Source organism: Anabrus simplex, chromosome 2, assembly GCF_040414725.1.
Source record: "Anabrus simplex isolate iqAnaSimp1 chromosome 2, ASM4041472v1, whole genome shotgun sequence".
NCBI lineage: Eukaryota > Metazoa > Arthropoda > Insecta > Orthoptera > Tettigoniidae > Anabrus > Anabrus simplex.
This window is the reverse complement of record NC_090266.1, coordinates 292,310,832-292,334,237: the sequence shown is the minus strand read 5'-3', so window position 1 is coordinate 292,334,237 and position 23,406 is coordinate 292,310,832. Positions and strand designations below refer to the sequence as shown.

General features: G+C 39.7%; 1 protein-coding gene across 1 annotated transcript in view; it reads left to right on the top strand.

Moving 5' to 3' along the window:
• Window positions 1-5,497: 5,497 nt before the first annotated feature.
• The window catches only part of PIP4K (phosphatidylinositol 5-phosphate 4-kinase), a 291,327-nt gene continuing 273,418 nt past the window's right edge, over window positions 5,498-23,406 (top strand). Inside the window, exon 1 of the mRNA XM_067139040.2 lies at window positions 5,498-5,913. Within this exon, the coding sequence (XP_066995141.1) occupies window positions 5,779-5,913 (135 nt within the window). The 5' untranslated portion in view covers window positions 5,498-5,778. The remainder of the gene's footprint in view (window positions 5,914-23,406) is intronic.

Here is a 23,406-nt window from a genome sequence, read left to right as displayed (position 1 = left end):
AGACTTTATTATGATTAAGCAGAGATTCAAAACGCAGATGTTGGTTTACAAGACTTTCTCAGGAGCAGGCGTGGTTTCTGACCACAACTTGTTGGCCGTGAAATGTTATCTGACGTAGACGAAATTGAAGAAAGGAATGCACGAAGATGGGATCAATATAAATTTGTTTCAAGGAACATGTTGCATAAGGATTATAAAAAATGGCTGAAGTAAACACAATAGATGAAGAGTGGACACTCGTGAAGAATGAGATCAGCAGTGCTGCTGAAGAAGGGGTAGGAAGGAAGGTAACATCAAGTAAGAATCAGTGGATAACTCGACGGATATTAGACCGGATCGACGAACTGCCAAAATACGAGAATGTAATAAATGAGGAGGGCAGAAAAGAATACAGGCGATTAAAGAATGAAGTAAATAGGAAGTGCAGATCAGCTAAGGAAGAATGGTTGAAAGAAAAGTACAAGGATGTTGATGGTTGTATGGTTGTAGGAAAGATAAATGCTGCATAAAGGAAAATCAAGGAAACTTCTGGAGAAAAGAAATCTAGGTGGATGGACATTAAGAGCTGAGATGAAAAATCATTTCTAGGGAAAGAAGGCACGGCAGAAAGATGACAGAATCATATTAAACAACTGAATCGAGAGAAAAAGTAGATGATAAGGTTCTGGAACATAAAAGTCTGTAGATGCTGATGAAATGGGAGACCCAATTTTTCGGTCAGAATTCGAGGGAGCTTTGAGAGACGTAAATAGGAACAAGACCTCTGGAATTGGTGACATACCCTCAGAACTACTGACCACTTTAAGAGAAGCCAGCATGGCAAAGTTATTCCATTTATTGTGTAACATGTCTGACACAGGATAGATGACTTCCGATTTTAGACAAAATGTAGTTATACCTATTCCCAAGAAATCCGGTGCTGAAAAGCCATTAGTCTACTACCCCACGCTTGCAAAATATTAACACTTATTATTTACAGAAGAATGGAAACTGAAATTGAAGCTGAGATAGGAGAAAATCTATTTGCCTTCAGAAGAAATATAGGAACACGTGAAGCAATCCTGACTTTAAATTTAATTTATTCGAATTAAAATTTTAACACGTGTTATTTACAGAAGAATTCAAGAAAGAAGTTGATGCTGAGCTGAGTGAGGATCAGTTTGGCCTCAGAAGAAGTATAGGAATACGTGAAGAAGTCCTGACTTTAAATTAGGAAGGACAAACCAACATACATGGCATTCGTAGACCTAGAAAAGGCATTCGATAAGGTTGATTGGACCAAGCTATTTGAGATCCTGAATGTGATCGGGATCAGATGCCGAGAAAAATGAATATCTACAAACAGTACAAATTCAGTCAGCGGTGATAATTATGAAGGTTATGGAAAAGAAGCAGCACTCCAGAAATGAGTGGGGCAAGGCTGCAGTTTGTCCCCTCTTCTGTTCAATATTTATATATGACAGGCAGTAAAGAAAATCAAAGACTATTTGAAAATGGAATCTCAATCCAAGAAGAGGAAATCAATACTCTGAGATTTGCCGATGATATTGTTGTTGAGTCCACACAATATCTAGAGCAATTGCTGAATGGTATGGACACAGTCTAGGAGGAGTACAAGACGAGATTAAATTATAATACATCGAAAACGAAAGTAATGGAGCGCAGGAGAATGAAGTCAGGCGATGCAGGAGATATTAGATAAGAAAATGAAGTCTTAAAGGAAATAGATGCATAGGCCTATTGTTACTTGGGTAGGAGGTTAACTAATGGTGGCAGAAGTAAGGAGGACATAAAATGCAGAATAGGAAGGAAGGCCACCGCTGGATACCGTGGTTCAAATCCTGGTCACTCCATGTGAGATTTGTGCTGGACAAAGCGGAGGCGGGACAGGTTTTTCTCCGGGTACTCCGGTTTTCCCTGTCATCGTTCATTCCAGCAACACTCTCCATTCTCATTTCATTGCATCTATCAGTCATTAATAAATCACTTTGGGAGTGGCGACCCCATCGTACTAATAGCTTATATCTGCTTCATTCATTCCATCCCTGACCCGGTCAATGACTGGAAAACAGGTTGTAGGTTTTCATTTTTTCAGGAAGGAAGGCCTAACTTCGAACATTGGTATAGGATTTAGAAAGACATTTTAAGTCGTCTGGTGCGTGATATAGTATGGAAGTGAAACATAGACGATAATAAGCTCAGAAATAACCATAATAGGAGCTTCAGAATGGTGGTGTTGCAGAAGAATTCTGAATTCGAAGTGGGTAGATCGATTCAAGAATGAAGAAATACTAAATGGAATTTATGAGAGGAGAACGATAGGCACATATTAAGGCACCCAGGTTTTGTTCAGTTAACTTTGGAGGGATGTGTAAGCGGTAAGAACGTCAGGGGTAGACCAAGATAAGAATATGACAAACAGATGCAGGATGAAATAGTTACACAGAAATAGAGAGGTCAGCACAGGTTAGGGTGGCATAGAGATCTGCATCAAAACAGCCTATGAAATGACTACCTGAAAATAAATAAATAAATAAATAAATAAATAAATAAATAAATAAATAAATAAATAAATAAATAAATAAATAAATAAATAAATAAATAAATAAATAAATACAAAGGAATAAGGACAGAGATACATAAAAAATGAAACAAGCAGAATCCTCCATGTCTATAACTTTTTGTACCTGATGGGTATGCTGATTCCATTCATGTTCCAAATTATATGTTGAGAGTTAAAACAAAAATAGGAATGATCCATCTACTGTTGAAAAATCCAATAACATTCCATACCGCACAGGCGTTCGTATCGTATGAGCTATAGTGGTGCGCTCTATATTGATTTTGCACAACTGTATGTACGTATCTACAGAATAATAACTTTCTGGTCTTTATAAATGACAGCAACACCATCTATTATAATCACTGCCTGCTCGATCTGCATCCGATGGCTGCTTATACTGCCTGCTTATTCCATATTCAAACGTGTAACACGACTTACAAACAATCTGCCGCTAGATGGCAACACCAGACGTACCCACTTATCGCGTGAATACAGCTAGATAAGCATACAAGCAAAATTTTAAATCTGAAAGTAACAGAAAAATTAAAGAATTGTACGCATAAAGTGGTGCTCTAGAGAGTGGTTGCTTCAGGACTTTTCGAGAAAGAGGTTTCGACGAACAAGAAAACCTGGAAACTTTGTATGATACTTCCCTACATTACTAAGTAGAGGTTTCACGATTCTGGCCACCACAGTTTCTGACACAAGTTCCTGGTGCTTATTGTTACCAAAACGCTTGAAAATCTTACACTGGCACAAAGAGGGTAGAACATAGTTTTTATTATAGTATGGAGCAGACTTGTAGATTTCTTGCAGTACGGTAGAGCCGCCTCAACAAATTTCTGTAGCCCCATAATTAGGCCAATAAATCGTTGCTGGGGATAGCGCAGTTCATCAATGAGGATGCATTAACTGAGGTGGAAACGTTATTCAAACGCGTGCTGCATTCTGTATTTTCTTTGATTACACGCACTAAATAACCACACACTAATGCCCGGGAAGCAGTTTATAAAGTGACACACACCGAGCTTGATAGCTGCAGTCGCTTAAGTGCGGCCAGTATCCAGTAATCGGGAGATAGTTGGTTCGAGCCCCACTGTCGGCAGCCCTGAAGATGGTTTTCCTGGTTTCCCATTTTCACACCAGGCAAATGCCGGGGCTGTACCTTAATTAAGGCCACGGCCGCTTCCTTCCAATTCCTAGGCTTTTCCTATCACATCGTCGCCGTAAGACATACCCGTGTCGGTGCGACGTAAAGCAAATAGCAACAACAACAACAACAAAAAGGTGACACATACTGACTAAAGCCCCATTCACAATGCAAACGTAACGTAACGTAAACTTAAAATTAACGTTAACTTAGAAGTTACCGGCCATCTTTTCTAATGGATCCATTCACAATGCGCCGACGTAAACTTAACTGCGAGTCCGTAAAATTAAGGGATTGTAAACTCCAAGCTCTTGCGGTTAATTTTACGTTAACTTTAAGAATCAGCCAATCAGAGCAGAGGTAAACACTGTGTGTTGTGCACGATATAATGACTTCTTTCGACGAAACACTTGTAATTCTCTTTCAAAATAATCTTTGTGTATAGGCTATGTATGATAGAAGGAAAAAGAATTACAAATACGCTGTACCGAAAAGTAATTGGTGGAAATTAATATCCTGTAGTAATGAAATCTGACAATAAATGGCGGGAGACAAGCTCGCAGCGCTGGCAAACGGACGAGAGAGAATCCCTGTCATAAATAAAACAGTGTCCCTGTATATTTCTTAACATTATGACGGACTACTATTTTACGAAAACGATATCATCCAAACAAATAGATCCAAACATCTCATCAGGGTGTGGTAGATAGAGTCATAGATGTCGGTAAAGGAGACCTTACATTTCTTTTTATTACAAAAGGGGACGCAAATCGTAAGAAAGGCAAACAGTTCAGGTTTCATCCGCATGTCCAAAACGAACTGATGAGGGTCATTTCTTACAGTAGATTACCGAAATCGCCCTGAGATAACCTTTGATTCGAGGGATGAACCCATTTTCTGCACCGTTGTTTACATCGCCTTTTTCAGGTACCGTAGGCCTACACAGCTCCCAGGAGCAAAGCAATAGATGTTTGAAGTAATATGAATTCCGCTACCACGTTGTTTGATTCCAACGAAGTACTGAATTATAAAACTGCGAGATAGCCCAAAACCTGACTTCCGTACTAAATAACATGGCAGTGTTTTGATTGGCTGCTGTGTACTCTTTACGTTAATGTTACGTTCCTCCATTGTGAATACCACAAATTTTACGTTAATTTTACGGTTACGTTACGTCGTTAAGTTTACGGTTACGTTTGCATTGTGAATGGGGCCTTAGGGGGCTCACGAACATCTTCCAGTAAATCAAGTACATACTCAGCGGCATCACTGGTTCTGTTTCGTCAAGTCCGGGAGAGGATACTGAGGCAGAAAATTTTTGAATTTTTTGTAGATAACGTTAGCACCATCGGTGAACATTAAAATACCGGATTTCAGAATTCTCTTTATGGAATTCTGAGCAGCCCTGGAGTCAGTCATGCCATTGCACCCTCCTCCCATTCTTATAGAACTAAACATGGGTTCAACTGGATCTCCTGAAAAGGCCCGTGTCCTGGAAAGAAATACCACGGCATTCTGGTTTCCCTTTCTTTGATTTGCAGAAAGGCTCGCAGCAGTACACCATTTTCACTGGAAACAAGTACAGTACTACCCTACTTCCCGCTATTTCATTCCGACAAGTCTGGAGCCGGTTGGTGCTGCCACCTGCTGTGGGTATTTGTAAACGGAGTGTTTCATTTAGTGCCGTGTTGAAATGTTGTAATGAGCAGGCAGTATAAGCAGCCATCGGATGCAGATCGAGCAGGCAGTGATTATAATACATCTGCAATTGATGCGCTCTCTGCGGATGCTCTGTACAGCCCTTTATTTTGGTTCGTATTTCGATGAACTCAGTGAAGTTTATTTAGTTTCATGTCTGTGTAGATGAAACTGTGGTGTTTTCTCGAAGCATTTTCTGGTTTGTTTCTGTCGTGCGTTTGACGAATGTGACGTATAAACATTTTGCGCTAATTGTGCACCGGTTAACTGTTTGCGGTATCATGCGGAGTGACAGAAGCGAAAATAATATCTGCATAGCCTAGTACAGTTTTTTTCCCCGCCGTTAGTGTTCAATTAAGCGATCGCCATGAGTGGATCTCATGCTCAGGGTGGATTAAGCAAACTAAAAAAGAAACATTTTCGTGTTAAACACCAGAAAGTAAAACTTTTCCGGGCAAATGAACCTCTTCTTTCTGTGTTTATGTGGGGCGTCAATCATACGGTAAGTACAGATTTGTGGGTGTGTGGTTAGCGGAAAGTTGTCAGGTTAAGATCGTTTTTTGTATGACGTTATTGAATGTCAAAAAGTTGTGCAGCAAAAATATTATATGTTTATATTAATTGAAGCATTAGAGCCTGCTGTCGTATTGTATTCACCTGGACTTTCGTTTAGTTGCTTGAACTTTTCGTGATATATTTATTGTTCTTTTTATACAATTCTTCTATCACTGAGCTATAGAATGTGGAATCAACATGCAAGATTATTTACGGGCTATAGAATATGGCTGTATTTAGTACCCGTTTGCATGGATTAGATTTACAGATGCACCATAACTCTGCCACTTTAATAATAGTGTTTTACCTGTTACCCTAGTGTTATAAGTTTGGGCAGACTTGTAGTTCATAATGTTAGGCCTATGTCATAATATCAAAAGTAATGTTCTTGAAGTGTCTATTAGGGCTATATCCGTCCTAAAGGCTATACTAAGCTTGTGGAAACAACATCAGATGCTTTGGGATTGTTTATCGATGTTGGTATATTTAACAGTGTAGTTCATTTCATTAAAAACAAAATCATAGCCAGTGTTCTCCCTAGGACCTTTCTAATGGGCAGCAGTTTTAACTGACCGCCCAGCTATCATAACCTAGGTATGTGCTAATTACCTAACATTTCAATCGACACATATAGGTCTTATGGCGACGATGGGATAGGAATGCACTAGGAGTGAGAAGGAAGCGGCTGTGGCCTTAATTAAGGTACATTTACCTGGTGTGAAAATAGGAAGCCACGAAAAACCATCTTCAGGGCTGCCGACAGTGTGGTTCGAACCCACTATCTCCCGATTGCAAGCTCATAGCTGCACGTTCCTAACCGCACAGCCAACTTGCTCGGTTTACGTAATATTAATGCATATTTGTGTCATTGTTTTTTCGTAATTAAAATGATAATACTGTAAATTTTTAAAATGAAATCTTCATTATTTGCAGCATAATTGCACGAGGGTATTAGTTCAGCCCGTGGACCCCCTTTATTTGTAATGTTACATGTAAGTGGAATTAGTGAAATCTTACTTGGAGAGCATCTCAGAGGAGAGATGTGTTCATTGCGATGTCCAAGAACCCACCATCCCGCCGCAAGAAGGACATTTAGTTTTATAACCTAATTAAGATTATTACATGCCATTTTCATTTCCGAAGTAGCTACTTTTATTCCTATTGGCCACTGTAAAGTGGACGTGATCTCCTTCCCGTCAAGAATGTTGATCATAATCCGTTACCAACCGCAGCACAATAAAAATGCAAGTAAATGTAACATGTGAAGAAAACAATCAGTCTAGACCAATCGTGTTTCCTCAGGAAACTAGGGGCCTAGGGCCGCTTCGTGGCTTCTAACCATCCAGACCAGTGGTCTTGACCACGGCAAGAATCCGAACCATCTAGACCAATGGTCTTGTGTAGATCCTATTCTAACCGTATATGAAACTAGGGGCCTAAGGCCGCTTCCCGGCTTCTAACCGTCCAGACCAATGGTCTTGTTCACGGCAAGAATCCTAACCGCCCAGACCAATCGTCTTGTCTAGAACCTATCCTAACCGTATACGAAACTAGGGTCCTAAGGCCGCTTTGCGGCTTCTAACCGTCCAGACCAATGGTCTTGTCCACGGCAAGAATCCTAACCGTCCAGACTAATCGTCTTGTCCAGATCCTATCCTAATCCTAACCGTCCACACGGCAAGAACGGGGAACAATCAAAGCATAGTTCCTAAGTACAGAGGTTGGCAGCACTGAGCACTGCTGCAGAACATCCTTTCCGAGAAGGCCGCGAGCAAGTAAACAAACGACAGTCACTACGTGTCTGTGTGAATGGAGCCCACGGGCTGAAATGATTGCACAAGTTACATCGGAGTTTAAATATTTAGCTTATCACGTAGTGTTGTGAGCAAGTGGTGTCTGTATTAACGTGGAATCGCATGCGAGCACTCGATTTCGTGGGTTGTAACAAATCTGTCTGGCACTCCACAGCAACTGAGTGATAATGAACGAGCAGTAGAACACTAGAAGTTCAAAATACTCTGTTATTGTCTTCTTCATGGTAACGCTAGAATAGTTCAATTTTGCAGTTAATGTACCTGTCTAATATTATTGTTAATGCCCTGGGAAAAATAAATTGAAATTTTATCATATTCATTTTTTTACATAGTTTTCCCCGCCTGGCTGCTCATTTCTGCCACCCAGCTGATGAAAATTTTTGGGGAGAACACTGTACAGCGGTTTAACCATGAAAGTGGCCAATGATATAATGGAGATACCTATGCAGATTTTGTTGTGTTATTCTTGAAAGTATGACCTTTGAAACTAATATTTTGTGTATGTTCGTTAATTGTTTCTTCCATAAGTATTACAGTGTGTTTCAGTGGTAATACAGCAGGATGCTATACACAAATTGTTATTTAAAATATGGGTTACTCAGTGCTCTGTGTTTCCAGACCAGGGTAAAACTAAAATTAATCTAGTGTATCCAAGATCAAGCTGGCCCCGCGGTGTAGGGTTAGCGTGCCTGCCTCTTACCCGGAGGCCCCTGGTTCAATTGCCGGCCAGGTCAGGTATTTTTACCTGGATCTGGGGGCTGGTTCGAGGTCCACTCGGCCTATGTGATTACAATTGAGGAGCTATCTGATGGTGAGATAGCGGTCCCTGTCTACAAAGCCAAGAATAATGGCCGAGAGAATTTGTCGTGTTAACCACATGACGTCTCGTAATCTGCAAGCCTTTGGATTGAGCAGTGGTCACTTCAGTCAGTCACCACTGATCTGCATTTAGGGCAGTTGCCCAGTTGGCAGATTCCCTATTTGTTGTTTACCTAGTCTTTTCTTAAATAATTACAAAGAATTTGGAAATTCATTGCCGGGCTGAGTGGCTCAGACGGTTAAGGCGCTGGCCTTCTAACCCCAACTTGGCAGGTTCGATCCTGGCTCAGTCCGGTGGTATTTGAAGGTGCTCAAATACGACAGCCCCGTGTCGGTAGATTTACGGGCACGTAAAAGAACTCCTGCGGGACTAAATTCCGGCACCTCGGCGTCTCCGAAGACCTTAAGAAGTAGTTAGTGGGACGTAAAACAAATAACATTGATTGGAAATTCATTGAACATCTCAAGGGTAAATGATTCAAATCCCCGATTCCTCTTCCTATAAACAAATATTTGCCCCGATTTATCTTCTCATATTCCACTTTATCTTCATATTGTGATCTCTCCTACTTTTAAAAAACACCACTAAAACTTATTTGTCTACTAATGTCATTCCACACTGTGTCTCCCGTGACAGTTCAGAACATACCACTCAGTCGAGCAGCCTTCCCATCCCAAACTTTGTAACATTTTCGTAACGCTACTAATTTGTCAGAAATCGCCCAGAACAAATCAGGCTGCTTTTCTTTGGATTTTTTTCCAGTTTACGAATCAAGTAATCCTGATGAGGGTCCTATACATTGGAACCGTACTCTTTTTTGGGTCTTATCAGAGACTTGTATGCCCTGTCCTTTACATCCTTACCACAATCCATAAATACCCACAGAACCATACGCAGAGATCTGTACCCTATATTTGCAATATTGTTTATGATATTACCCCAATTAAGGTCTTTCCTGATATTAACAAAAGTGATCCTCACATACATGCTCTCCTTGTTCATTCATGATTCCTGAAATGTCCTTCTTGGAACCTGTTTCTGCCTAGAAGTACCTATACATACCCTTCCATATTTCACTGAACTCTATTTATTTCCATTAATGCAGTAATTAAAACTGGAGAGGACTTTTCCTATTAGTGAAACTCACAACCTGACTCTTAACCCTGTTTATCATCATACAATTGCCTGCTGTCCACCTCACAACATTGTCAAGTTCTTTTTTACTCACAATCTTGTAACTTATTTATTGCTCTATACAGTATAATGTTATCCCCAAAATGCCCTACCTCTGATTCCAGTTCTTTACACATATCATTTATATATATAAGAAAACGCAATGGTCCAACTGTCTTGAGGAATCCCCCTCTTAATGATTACAGGTTCAGATGGTATTTATTTATCCCATACTACCTTATATTTGGAACATTATAAAGAAGAAGAAATTAATTAAATCTTACTTAGAGTGTCAGAGGAGAGATGTGTTCTTTGCGATGTCCAGGAACCCAGCGTCCCGCCCCCAGAAATACATTTAGTTTTATAGTGTTAAGAAGAGCAATACACACCATTTTTCTTTCCTGAAATAGCAATTTCCATTCCATTAGCCAAGGTAAAGTTGCATGTAGCACCATTCCTGTCAGTCATAACTAGATTCTATTACCAACCCGGGCACTATGAAAGCACAATGGTTTTGTCCAGGCCCTACCCTAACTGGTGCAGACCAATGGTCTTATCCAGATCCTACCGTAACCGGTACAGACCAGTGGTGTTTCCACAGGAAGCTAGAGGCCTAACACCGCTTCGCGGCTTCTAACCTGGGGGCGCCCCCAGACCCCCTATGCTTGTCCCCATCCAGTGGTCTTGTCCAGGTCCTACCCTAACCAGTACAGAACAATACAGTTTCCACAGGAATCCAGAGGCCTAATACTGCTTCGCTTATTCTAACCTTTGCTTGTCTCCATATGACTGGCTTTCCAGCTCCATCTTATGGTCTGAGTTCCTAAGTAAAGAGGTTGGCAGCTTTGTGCACTGCTCGACTACGTCTGTCGCGAGAAGGCCGTGAGATGTAAACAAAGGACAGCTGTTCCGTGCATATGTGTATGCGGTGAAAGTTTGGTAATGTGGGCAGAATTGTTGATGATCAGATAATGCTTCACCTACTTTAATTCTTAGAGTTCTATTTTCTAGAAATATAGCTACCTCTTCAGTCACTCTTTTGTCTAGTCCATTTGCACCTGTTTTTGACAGTAGTCTCCCATGATCTGCGTTGTCAAATGCCTTGTATAGGTCAATCACGACACAGTCAGTTTGACATCAAGAATCTAGGATATCCACTAGGCCTATATCTTGCTAGAATCTTACAAGTTGAGCTTCAGTGGAATAAACTTTCCTAAACCCAAACTGCCTTATATTGAACCATTTATTAATTTTACAAACATGTCTAATGTAATCAGAAATAATGCTTTTCCAAAGCTTACATGTAACACATGTCAAACTGACTGGCCTGTTATTTTTGGCTTTATGTTTATCATCCCTCCTTTTTACTCAGGGCCTACTATAGCAACTCTCCATTCACTTGGTATAGTTCCTTCATGAAAACAGTAATCGAATAAGTACTTCAGATATGGTATTATATCACAACCCATTGTCTTTAGTATATCCCCAGAAATCTTATCAATTCCAGCTGCTTTTCTAGTTTTCAACTTTTGTATTGTATTGTATTGTAAATGTCTTTGTTATCATAGGTAAATTTCAATACTTCGTTAGTAATTCAGTTTTCAGCTTTTGTATCTTATTGTAAAAGTCTTTGTTATCATAGGTAAATTTTAATACGGTACTTTGTTAGTAAATACTGTCTTCTATCTGGACATTATCCTTGTAACCAACAATCTTTACTTACCGCTGACTGAATACTTCTGCGTTTTGTAAATTCTCGCACAGACACTCCACTTGTTCATTAATGATTCCTGAAATATCCTTCGTGGAACCTGTTTCTGCCTTAAAGTATTTATACATACCCTTCCATTTTTCCAAAAAATTTTATGACTGTCATTTATGCTTGCCATCATGTTACCCTTAGCTGACTTCTTTGCTAGATTCAAAATTTCCTTGTAAGTTCCTTCAATTTCTCCTTATTTCCGCAACCAATTCTAAATCTATTTCTTTCCAACCTGCACCTCCTCCTTAGTTTTTTTACTTCTCTGTTATAATATAGCAGGTCTTTACCATTCCTTACCACCTTTAAGGGTACGTACCTCTTTTCACGTTCTTCAACAATTTCTTTAAATCCATCCCACAGTCTGTTTACATTTTTATTTACCGTATTCCACTGATCATAATTAGGCTACTTTTTAAAAACTCCCGCATACCTGTCTAATCAGCCATATGGTACTGCCTAACTCCTACTTTTACGACCTTCCTTTTTATCACACTTATTTTTATTTATTTTTAACTATGACAAAAACAGCTTCGTGATCACTAATACCGTCTATTACTTCAGTTTCTCTTAGAGCTCATGTGGTTTTACCTTTTGTGGTTGGGAAACGCAGGTGAAGAATACACACATAGTATCCCCAGCATGTTATAACGGACGACTAAAACAGGCCACAGGGGCTCTCATGTTGGAAGCGTGGGTTGGCGACCACAGAGCCCTTTGCTGAATCCGGGCATTGCTTCCACTTACTTGTGCCAGGTTCCTCACTTTCATCTATCCTGTCCAACTTCCCTTGGTCAAATCTTGTTCTTTTCTGACCCCAACGGTATTAGAGTATCGAGGCTTAGGGAGTCTTTCATCTTTACGCCCTTCGTAGTCCTAGTCTTTCTTTGTCCGGAACTTTTTTGAAGGATCCGATCCCTTCTTTTTTCTCTACCCTCCTGTGGGTGGGGGACGTGGACTACTACACCCACGATATTTCCTGTCTCAACACATTCCAGACCGGATGCCCTTCACCCCATGCACAGCCCTGTTCCCGGCCACTTTCTGACTACCTCCAGGCTGGAGTGCATCCATTCAAATAAACTGTCAGAACTTCACTAGATTTTGAAGGACTACCGTGTTTTTTTCTAGTGGCCTTCCTGAATAGTTGTTGAAATGAAGGTAGGTAAGTATTTGTTGAAATCTATTTCGGCTCATAGTTTTCGGAAATATGGGGTTTTCTATTAGGGGATCGGCTGGTCAGTAATCTTTCAGATATGGTTTTTCATCTGCCCTATCAATATACACAGAGCAATATTTTTTTAATTTCCCTGCTAGTGACATTAGTCCACTTTAGTGTTTTAGGGGATACGTTATGAGAATGTGAATTCTGCTCATAGTGTAAGTTTGTCTGCTCAGCTACATACTGAAGAAATTTCTCACCAGTTACTTGTACCATGTTTCCAGATTCATTAGGCCATACGTTTATACCAGGAGCACCTTCAAAATCCTCTAGCCTAGGTTCTCTGTTGTCCGAAAACACTACATTATTTACAATATTTAGAATATTTACACTCGTTCTGCGCTACGCGAGTTCCACACGTTGAAGATAAGTCTATATCCTCTTCATCACTTGAAACATTTCCGTTAGAAGGTATTTCATCATCGAACTCTAAACATTCAGCATCACTTGGATCTTCAGAGCCTGTATTAGCACATAATTCGTGAATAATTTCGTCCTCGTGTAAACACGTGCGATCCCTGGGCGCTGCCATCTTGCATGGCTCTTCGAACTTTGTAAACATGTTGTGAGGAAATGCAGAGAAAATCTTCGATATGAAGAATAATCGAAAAGAAATGCGACTATCATTTATATAGAACCATACATAACAGAGTTCTATCACCCTTGACCTCCAAATAGTTCTGGTATATCTCAAAAGATAGCACTAAACTTCAGTCTGTTACTAACATGAGAACTCGGGACCGGTCCGCATTGTGTTAAGAGGTAACTAAAAGGGGCGACCAAGGGGTGATGACTTTAAAACTATGAGACGACTGGTGATTAGTACCATTACCTGCGGAACATCATGGGTTGATGTTACTAGCGACTAGTACCATCTTGTGAAGAAAACCGTGGATCTACATTATATAGGAACAGTACCATTATACGAGGAACACTACGGGTCTGGGTATTGCTTGTGATAAGTGTCATTGTGTGCATTTGGCATGTCGGTTCTACTGTGTTCTGAATTGATCTGCGTTACCTATGAGTACTACCACTTTATCAGATAGCCTACACTGTGGATCTTTGTTACTTGTGATTAGTACCACTATGTGAGCAACACCACGAGTATACATGGCCTTTGTTTAGTTCCACTACGTGAGGAACACCACGGGAATACCGGCACACGTGATTAGCCCACTTTATGAGGAACACCATGGGTCTGCGTTGCTTGTGAGTAGTATTCTTGTGTGTGAAACACCATGGGTTTGGCTACCTGTGAGTGGTGCCATTGTGTGTGACACACCATGGGCCTACATTACTTGTGATTAGTACCACCAAGCAAGAAACACCATGAGTCTATGTTACCTGGATTTTGGACCCCTTTAGATAATAAGCATCATCCCAGTAATTAAGCCATTATGAATTGGATCCACTGATTCTCTTTGTTTCATGATCATTTTTCATCATAATTCATTTTAGATTCTAGTCATGGATGGCTACATTTTGAAGTTATAATTTTAATTTTGTTGCACTTCATACCATTAGGGGCTGATGACCTAGCTGTCAGGCCCCTTTAAACAACAAACATCATCATCATCATATGGTTTTACCAGTACTGTACCACATCCAGAATATTCTTCCGCCTAGTTGGTTCCATCATTTTCTGATTCAGCTGTCCTTCCCAGATTTACTTATTTGCCATTTGTTGGTCGTGTTCCTGTCATTCGCATTACGTCCCTAATTGACATTTGGTAAATTGAGATCACCTGCTACAGTCATGTTCCTTTCCGTATCGTTTCCGCCCTAGCTGATTCAAACAATTCTGAATGAGCATCTGCGTCGCTCTTTCTAGGTCTTTATATTCCAAAAACATCAAGTTGCCTATTATCTTTAGAGATGAGCCTTACACGTAGAATTTCATGTTTGTCATTCTTAACTTTTTTGTAGCTTACAAATTCTTCTTTCACTAGGGCCATGGCCCTTGTGGGCTGTTGTGCCATGGGGTTTGGTTTGCTGTGATTTGTCTAAGATGAACTTTTCCTTAAGAACTATCATGGAAGCAAGCTTCGTATGCTATGTTTCATGCTTTTGGAGTTTTGGCAGTTAAGCTGTGTGTTTACACGAAAAGATATTCTCCCCATACATGAGTAGTTTTGTGACTATTACACGATACAATCTAAATATTGTATATTATATTGTTTTATTTCCGTCTGTCTTTTTTTTCATTTGTTCTTTCATTATGTTTTTAGCACATCTTTAGCTTATATTATCTAGATTACTTTCACTCTCCCCCTCATTTCACTGAAGATGGCTCAAACAAGTCGAAACATGTTTGAATTTTATTGCTCCATCTAATGATTGAATATGTTTTGTATTGACTTAGGAGGATACGTGTAGGCTACTTTTTGCTTTGTAAAGTAGTTTTGTGACTGTCGCTAAGGAGCAGCACTAATTTATGTTGGTTGCCTGCAATTCCCATCACAATGTTCTCTCGCTAACAGGTTAGGATGGACCTTTATTCATGGACTGCAGCAGTTCCTGTCAGGTTTGGAAGAGATTTTGATTCACAAGCTGCGAAACAGATCTTTTTCCAACCACAGTTCTGATGTGTTTTGTGGCCACGTGTAGTACACCACTGCTTGTGGACACGTCGGAACAGTCCACTGCGAAACACCAACAAATCCAGCAACTTCACACACTGTATGGCCATGGGTCCAGCCAAATGCGATTGCCCCTTTTTTGCCACTCTCTCTCTCTCTCTCATCCTTACATCTCTACCCATGTTGACGTGCACTGTCCGTTTGAAACACCAATGTCTGACTGATCGTACTGTCTTATGCTGTTACAAGTCGTCCATTTCATGACCATATCGATGAGTATAATCAAGAAGTTAATATAAAGAACCACCTAATCGATACTTTATGTTTTGCCTCGGGCAAAATTGAATATATATTAACCCTTACAGAACATGTTTCGACCACTTAGTGTTCATCTTCAGCTGTATAAAGAAAAAACTAAGATGAAAAAACATTAGGATAATAAGCACAAGGTTATAATGAAAAAAATTGCTGTGTTGACTGTTTGGTAAAAGTTCTTTGGTGACTCCTTTGTTATAAAATGGCGGTCACCTGATCAGGACATCTTGCCTCTCGTTCCTATTTGGAAAAGATGTTTATTCTGCGCTGTCCAGATGGTCTGTCTTTGAGTGCGACCTAGTGTAGTAACGATGTGACACAGTGTGACAGTTCGTGCAATACTCTGGAGAGAAGGGAAGTAGAGTTCTGTTGTCATTAATATATCAAGTGAGGGAGGAGGAAGATTAGGCTGTGCTTCTGCGATGTCGTGTTTGATTATATCTCTTGTCCGTCTTGTCTGTTTCCTGTCTACCCATTCCAAGTATTTACTAATATGTTCGTATAAGATGTTTTTTTGCTCGTTGTTTTTGTTAAGATTCTGTTCACCGTTTTCTAATTAACACGAATGCTAACCAAGCAGGAAATAGTGTGAACATCTATCTTAATCTGACGATGAAACTTGCAAAAGTAAGCACAGATATAATATTCCTTAAAGAATGTCTGAATAATAATCTAATTCCTAAATTCTTAAAAGGGACACAAAGAAACAACATTCGCTCAGTTTTCCAAATTTCAACACAAAGAACAGTTAACCGCATATGGCTTAAACGAGAAATCAAATTTATGTATAGGAAGAAATCCTTCCTCAACCGGGAACTTTACCTAGCGCGAATGCTAACCAAGCAGGAAATAGTGTGAACATCTATCTTAATCTGATGATGAAACTTGCAAAAGTAAGCACAGATATAATATTCCGTAAAGAATGTCTGAATAATAATCTAATTCCTAAATTCTTAAAAGGGACACAAAGAAACAATATTCGCTCAGTTTTCCAAATTTCAACACAAAGAACAGTTAACCGCATATGGCTTAAACGAGAAATCAAATTTATGTATAGGAAGAAATCCTTCCTCAACCGGGAACTTTACCTAGCGCACCTTTCTGCATCAATTAACTTAGTACCGCTAGAATGGGATTCCGTACAAAAATACGGCAGGGATAAAGTACAAAATCTAATAAACAAGAAATGAACAACATTGAATAAGAAGTTAGAAAACCTAAAAAACAATGCCCCAACAAATCTAAATAAGCAACAACCTAAATCTTCTTTCAATTGTGAAAAACTCCCACCCCCTGTCTTGAACATGTCGAACACGACATTTACAGAACAAGAACTACAAATATTAAGCAAAGGACCTAATCACAATTGGCATAGTTTTGATAACAGACAAGTATTAATACAAACTTTGGCAGAAACAGAGACGGCCATACAAACCCTTCCAGTCGACATTCAGAATGACGTACGGTACGAAGCAAAGAAAAAAATTCCGTCTGTAATTAAAGGATTACTGTCCAATTCCTCAAATACTAAGATCGAGAAGGATCTTCAACGTAAAATTAGAAAAAGTGACGGAGTTATAACGAAAGTCGATAAAGGTGGAACAGTGGTAATATTAAATGAAACCGAATACATTAAGAAAATGGAAACTTTTTCACTAACAACAAATTTAAGGTAATTGAGAAAGACCCCACCCTAAAAATTCAAAAGAATTTGAAAGGGATACTGAAGCAAAACTCCTTCCTTTTTAACGACCAAGAAATTCAAAAACTCATAGATATGAATCCAGGACTGCCTAAAGCAAGAGCTATGCATAAAGTACATAAAAAGGACGCACCTATGAGGCCTATAATAAATTTTCGGAGAAGTCCAACATACAAAATATCCCAATTTATTCATAAGTTCTTGACTCAAAACTACGTTTTTTATACCAAATCTTCGGTAAAATATCTCCAAAGAGTTTTGCATGGCTGTTAAAGATTTCAAGTAAACTTCATCTCACCAAGCTCGATAGCTGCAGTCGCTTAAGTGCGGCCAGTATCCAGTATTTGGGAGATAGTAGGTTCGAACCCCACTGTCGGCAGCCCTGAAAATGGTTTTCCATGGTTTCCCATTTTCACACCAGGCAAATGCTGGGGCTGTACCTTCATTAAGGCCACGGCCGCTTCCTTCCCACTCCTATCCCTTCCCTGTCCCACCGTCGCCATAAGACCTATCTGTGTCGGTGCGACGTAAAGCAACTAGCAAAAAAAAAACTTCATCTCACGTAACAAGTTCCTTCGACATCAAGGACATGTACACGAACATTCCTATTAAAGACACCATTGAGATTATTAAAACGAATTTATTAGTTCACAAACGTATCAGTATACCCAAAATAGAGAACTTTATGACTATCTTGGAATTCGTTTTGAACCATCATTTCTATTCTTTTAATAATAAAATATATCAGCAAGATGGACTTCCAATGGGAGCGCCGGCTTCTGGAATTTTAGCTAACATATACCTCGATTATTTGGAACACACTCAGATAATAGGCCACATTAAAGGACTTGATCTCTGGCTACGCTATGTTGACGATACTTATGCCATAATTAATAAGGATATCAATGACAGTCTTAGTATTCTAAATACTTTAAATAATTTAGACCCTAACATAAACTTTACAGCTGAAGAAGAAGAGAAAGGCATACTTAATTTTCTTGATATCCAAACAATTCGGAAATACAACCATTTCCAGTTTAAAATATACAGGAAACCCACCTTTACACCGACCACAATCAAGTGTGATTCTTTACATCCCATCTCACAAAAGAAATCTGCTTACTGTAGTTTCGTCAACAGAGCCTTTGAAATACCACTAACAGAAACAGACAGAAAGAAGGAACTATCTTTCATTCGTCAACAAGCCCTGCATAATGGTTTTAGTTTGAAATTCATTAATAAAATCATTACTAAATGCAAATATCAACAACAAATTAAACTTAAACAGCAATCAGAAAAGGCAAAGGGATATGTCAAATTCACCTTTAATAACCCGAGGATTCATGAGATCACCAACTTATTCAAGAAACACAACACCAAAGTAGCTTTCTCTACCAACAGCACGAAACATAGGTTCTTTAATCACAATAAAGCTAATAAACGTACGGATGACTAATTCCAGGAATCTGGCATTTATAAGCTAACATGTACTCAGTGTAAAGAAACTTACGTGGGACAATCGGGAAGGAACTTCTTAATTAGATATCAAGAACACGTCAATGCAGAAAAATACATAAGATTATCTGCCATGGGAACTCATATGAAAGAGACTAACCACAAATTCAATAATATCAGACAGGACCTTCAAATCATCTGTATGATCAATAAAGGAAGTCTAATGAACAACGTGGAAAACATCCACATCGTTCTTGATAAATTAGAAAACGGTGAACAGAATCTTAACGAAAACGAGCAAAAAAACATCTTATACGAGCATATTAGTAAATACTTGGAATGGGTAGACAGGAAACAGACAAGACGGACAAGAGATATAATCAAACACGACATCGCAGAAGCACAGCCTAATCTTCCTCCTCCCTCACTTGATATATTAGATGACGACAGAACTCTACTTCCTATCTCACCAGAGTATTGCACGAACTGTCAGACTGTGTCACATCGCTACTACACTAGGTCGTGCTCAAAGACAGACCGTCTGGACAGCGCAGAATAAACATCTTTTCCAGATAAGAACGAGAGGCAAGATGATCTGATCAGGTGACCGCCATTTTATAACAAAGGAGTCACCAAAGAACTTTTACCAAACAGTCAACACAGCAATTTTTTTCATTATAACCTTGTGCTTATTATCCTAATGGTTTTTTCATCTTAGTTTTTTCTTTATACAGCTGAAGATGACCACTAAGTAGTCGAAACATGTTCTGTAAGTGTTAATATATATTCAATTTTGCCTGAGGCAAAACATAAAGTATCGATTAGGTGGTTCTTTATATTAACTTCCTGTCTTATGCTGACGTAGAGGCAGTGCACGTGCGGTTGAGCATGGGACTCTTTTGCTGTGCCATCTGTACAGGCTTAACGATCCATCCGTGCGTGCGCTCTAGGGTGACTAATTTTTTGTCTGGTGAGCTTAGATACTTTGCGGAAGCACTTGCTGACTAAGGAAATTATTGCATTTTCTGCGGATAACTGCAACAGCAATTTGGGTGCGTACAAACGAGATGGTACCAACAATATATTTTCAAGGCTGAGAAAAGAGTTAAAAATGAACATTTCTGTTATTGGGTGTGCTGCTCATATCGTTCATAAGGCTGTCCATATGAGTGCTAATATTTAGCCTATTGATATCGAAAAAAACCACTCATAATTTCCATATTTACACCGTAAGAATAGAAGAATTGCAAAAAACTGTAAAGTTGTAGAAACTGAATACAGGTATGTTCTAGGTCAAGGGTGCTGCAGAAATGCCGGGCGCCTAGTTGCTGGGGCGACTGCGATTTTGCTGTTGGCACCTAAGTTCACCCCCCACCCACCTCTCTCCCAAAAAGAAATATATCACTTTTTTGTTTATTGTTCTGTAGACTTATATTCTTTTTTCTCCTACCTATCAATCTCCAATGAAAGCTCCGTGATGTATGACTTCACTGAACCATCTGCACACTAGGCTCCGATCATCTTGAAAATAACCGCATGATCAAAGAATATATAGATACATTTTTTTGCATGTGGCCATCAATGTATATTGATGTGTGGGAGAGCAAGGAAGACTAACCCCTATCGATAGAGGATAGTCTGCGTGTAACGCAGGTGGTCCTCATTTGTTACGGCAGCAGAGCCTTTACTGGAAGAATTGGGAACTAATTATTTCAGTCATGTGTAGTGGAAAGGTGGTGGTGATTGTTTTAAGAGGAAGTACGGGTAGGCAACCATCCTCTATTAACACTAATCAGAGGGGAAAAAAGGGAAGGGGTCCGACACTTTGAAGAATGATTCTATCAGCCAAAGAAAGGCAAGGACCACAAAGGGTGAGAAAATGAAAGTCGCCATAGGCCTCGCAACCTGATACTTACCGTCGGGATTGGAAAAGAACAAGAGTTGACTGAGTGATGGATTGGATTGATGGAAGTGAAGAGCCACCAGTAAGTGGAAGCAATGCCAGGACTCAGCTAAGGGCCCCATGGTCGCCAGCCCACACTCCCAAGTAAAGAGCCCCTGGGGCCCTTTTTTAGTCGCCTTATACGACAGGCAGGGGATACTGTCAGTGTTATTATACCATTTCCATCCTCAGGGAGAATGTGTAGTGGAAAATACACTGAATCTATGAAATTGGAGTTCAGAAATTTCAGTATTTGCAGAGTGAAGGATGGGTGGCCAGCAAAGTTGTGTATCAACTCTCGTGACTGACTGGAAATGTCAATGTACACTTGGAAAATATTACTGCAAGTGTAGATAGAGGCTCCAGTGGTGAAAAGGTCTACTAAAAACCTCACTGGTTTTAAATTTGTTCATATCCCGCTCTTTTTTCTGGATATTTTAGAAATCATGAATCTCTCTCTCACATTTCTCAGCACTCTTTGAACTACATGCAAAAAGTACAGCAGTATCACTTGAATTACTCAGAGCTACCCTTGGCGCAAAGGAAGATAAATTTCTAATAAACACCTCCATTAGTGGCGTTTTTCCAGAGATACAGCTGGAGTGAATTGGGTCAGCCACTATTTCTGTTGTTGATTTGCATAAAGAAAAACTGATTAGTTGTAGTGACAGATACTTAAAAAAAAAAATTTTGGTTCAGGGAACTGTAGAGAAGTGCACAACCATATTTGATACCTTTGCATGGCCAACTGGAACTGATCTGGAAAATCATGGTGTTGGTCAGATCTCAGTGTTAGCAGGACATTTGAGGGAACAACTTTCAAAATCTGAAACTGAGGTTGGTTGCCTAGTTGCCTCTTAAAACAATAATCACCACCACCGATGGGAATGCGTACAAAATGAGTTGTATGAGTTCAGAATTCTTGGAAGAGGAAAGAATTACTTTAACTGCTGAGTTGGCAGGCAGTAACAGATTTCTCATTCTGAGACATCTGGTATTATATGCGTTCTTCCAGGCTCTACAGTATTGTGTGAGCGAGGATTTAGTCAGACCGAGCTCGATAGCTGCAGTCGCTTAAGTGCGGCCAGTATCCAGTATTCGGGAGATAGTAGGTTCGAACCCCACTGTCGGCAGCCCTGAAAATGGTTTTCCGTGGTTTCCCATTTTCACACCAGGCAAATGCTGGGGCTGTACCTTAATTAAGGCCACGGCCGCTTCCTTCCCACTCCTAGCCCTTTCCTGTTCCATCGTCGCCATAAGACCTATCTGTGTCGGTGCGACGTAAAGCATCTAGCAAAGATTTAGTCAGAAGAACTTCATAAAGGACATATTCAGATCATCATTAGAAACACACATTTTGTGTCATTTGATGTGTAATATGAATGAACCTGTGGTAAAAGTATTTGATCCTGCAAGGGCTATGCACCAGTGGTTTCTTAGTAGCAAGACCGCAGTGCACATCATTCTTGGTCACAAATGACCCTGTACGAATTAGATCATTATTCGGCAAGATTGTAAGTCCATATTCAATATCTTTTTAATTTTGTAAAATAAAGCTGACACTATTGTTTACAGCTAATCGTCCTGGGCTGATGACCTTTTATGTTAGGCCCCATTAAACAAAAAGCTAATAGTCCTACAATATTTCTTTAATTTCATTTTTCTAGATGTTTTAAATGTGTATATTAGAAAAAGTAATACTGAGGTCGACACCAAGTAGCGCAACTCGATTATTTGTAGGTATCAGGTTGGTAGGATCCTTGTTGACTCCTAGATTTAGAGAACATTTCTGCATCCTTGTTCTAGGTAGTGTTGAAACAAGTTGATTATCATTAATACCGACTGTGAATAGAGTTATTGACATGTGTACGATGGAATTAGAAGTTAGTTTTTGTCACAAGACAAATGTCTTACCTTGTTGGAATTACTGTTTAAATGTCAGCAATCACTCCTTTGGGTCCATTTCATTCAAAGACAAGAGGTGTGGAACTAAACTGCACCACAGAGTGTGGAGATGCGTAGTTAATTCAGAGGTTTGCAGACTGAATGCTGAAAGACAAAAGTCTATAATATTGAGCTTGATAGCTGCAGTCGCTTAAGTGCGGCCAGTATTCGGGAGATAGTAGGTTCGAACCCCACTATCAGCAGCCCTGAAAATGGTTTTCCGTGGTTTCCCATTTTCACACCAGGCAAGTGCTGGGGCTGTTCCTTAATTAAGGCCACGGCCGCTTCCTTCCCACTCCTAGCCCTTCCCTGTCCAATCGTCGCCAAAAGACCTATCTGTGTCGGTGCGACGTAAAGCGACTAGCAAAAAAAAAAAAAAGTCCATAATGTGATAGTGTGCACACTATACTTGTCTCGTCAATTGCTCCAGCTAAAACTCTATCACCAGACATCACAATACTTGCCTCTCGTTGGGCGTGCTGGTGTCAATGGATTAGCGGATATACTGTGTTATATTTTTTAAATTTTCGTCACTACTAACACAAATATAGTGGGAAGGGTAGGGAGTATGTAGCCTAATCTACTTACGAATGACAATGCTTGGCTGAACTGTCGAGAAGGATTCCTTATTTAATCAAATTGTCATAAGGTAAATAATCACGAGGAAATTACAAACCTGGGTGTTCAGTGCAATCATACTACTCAAGAGGCC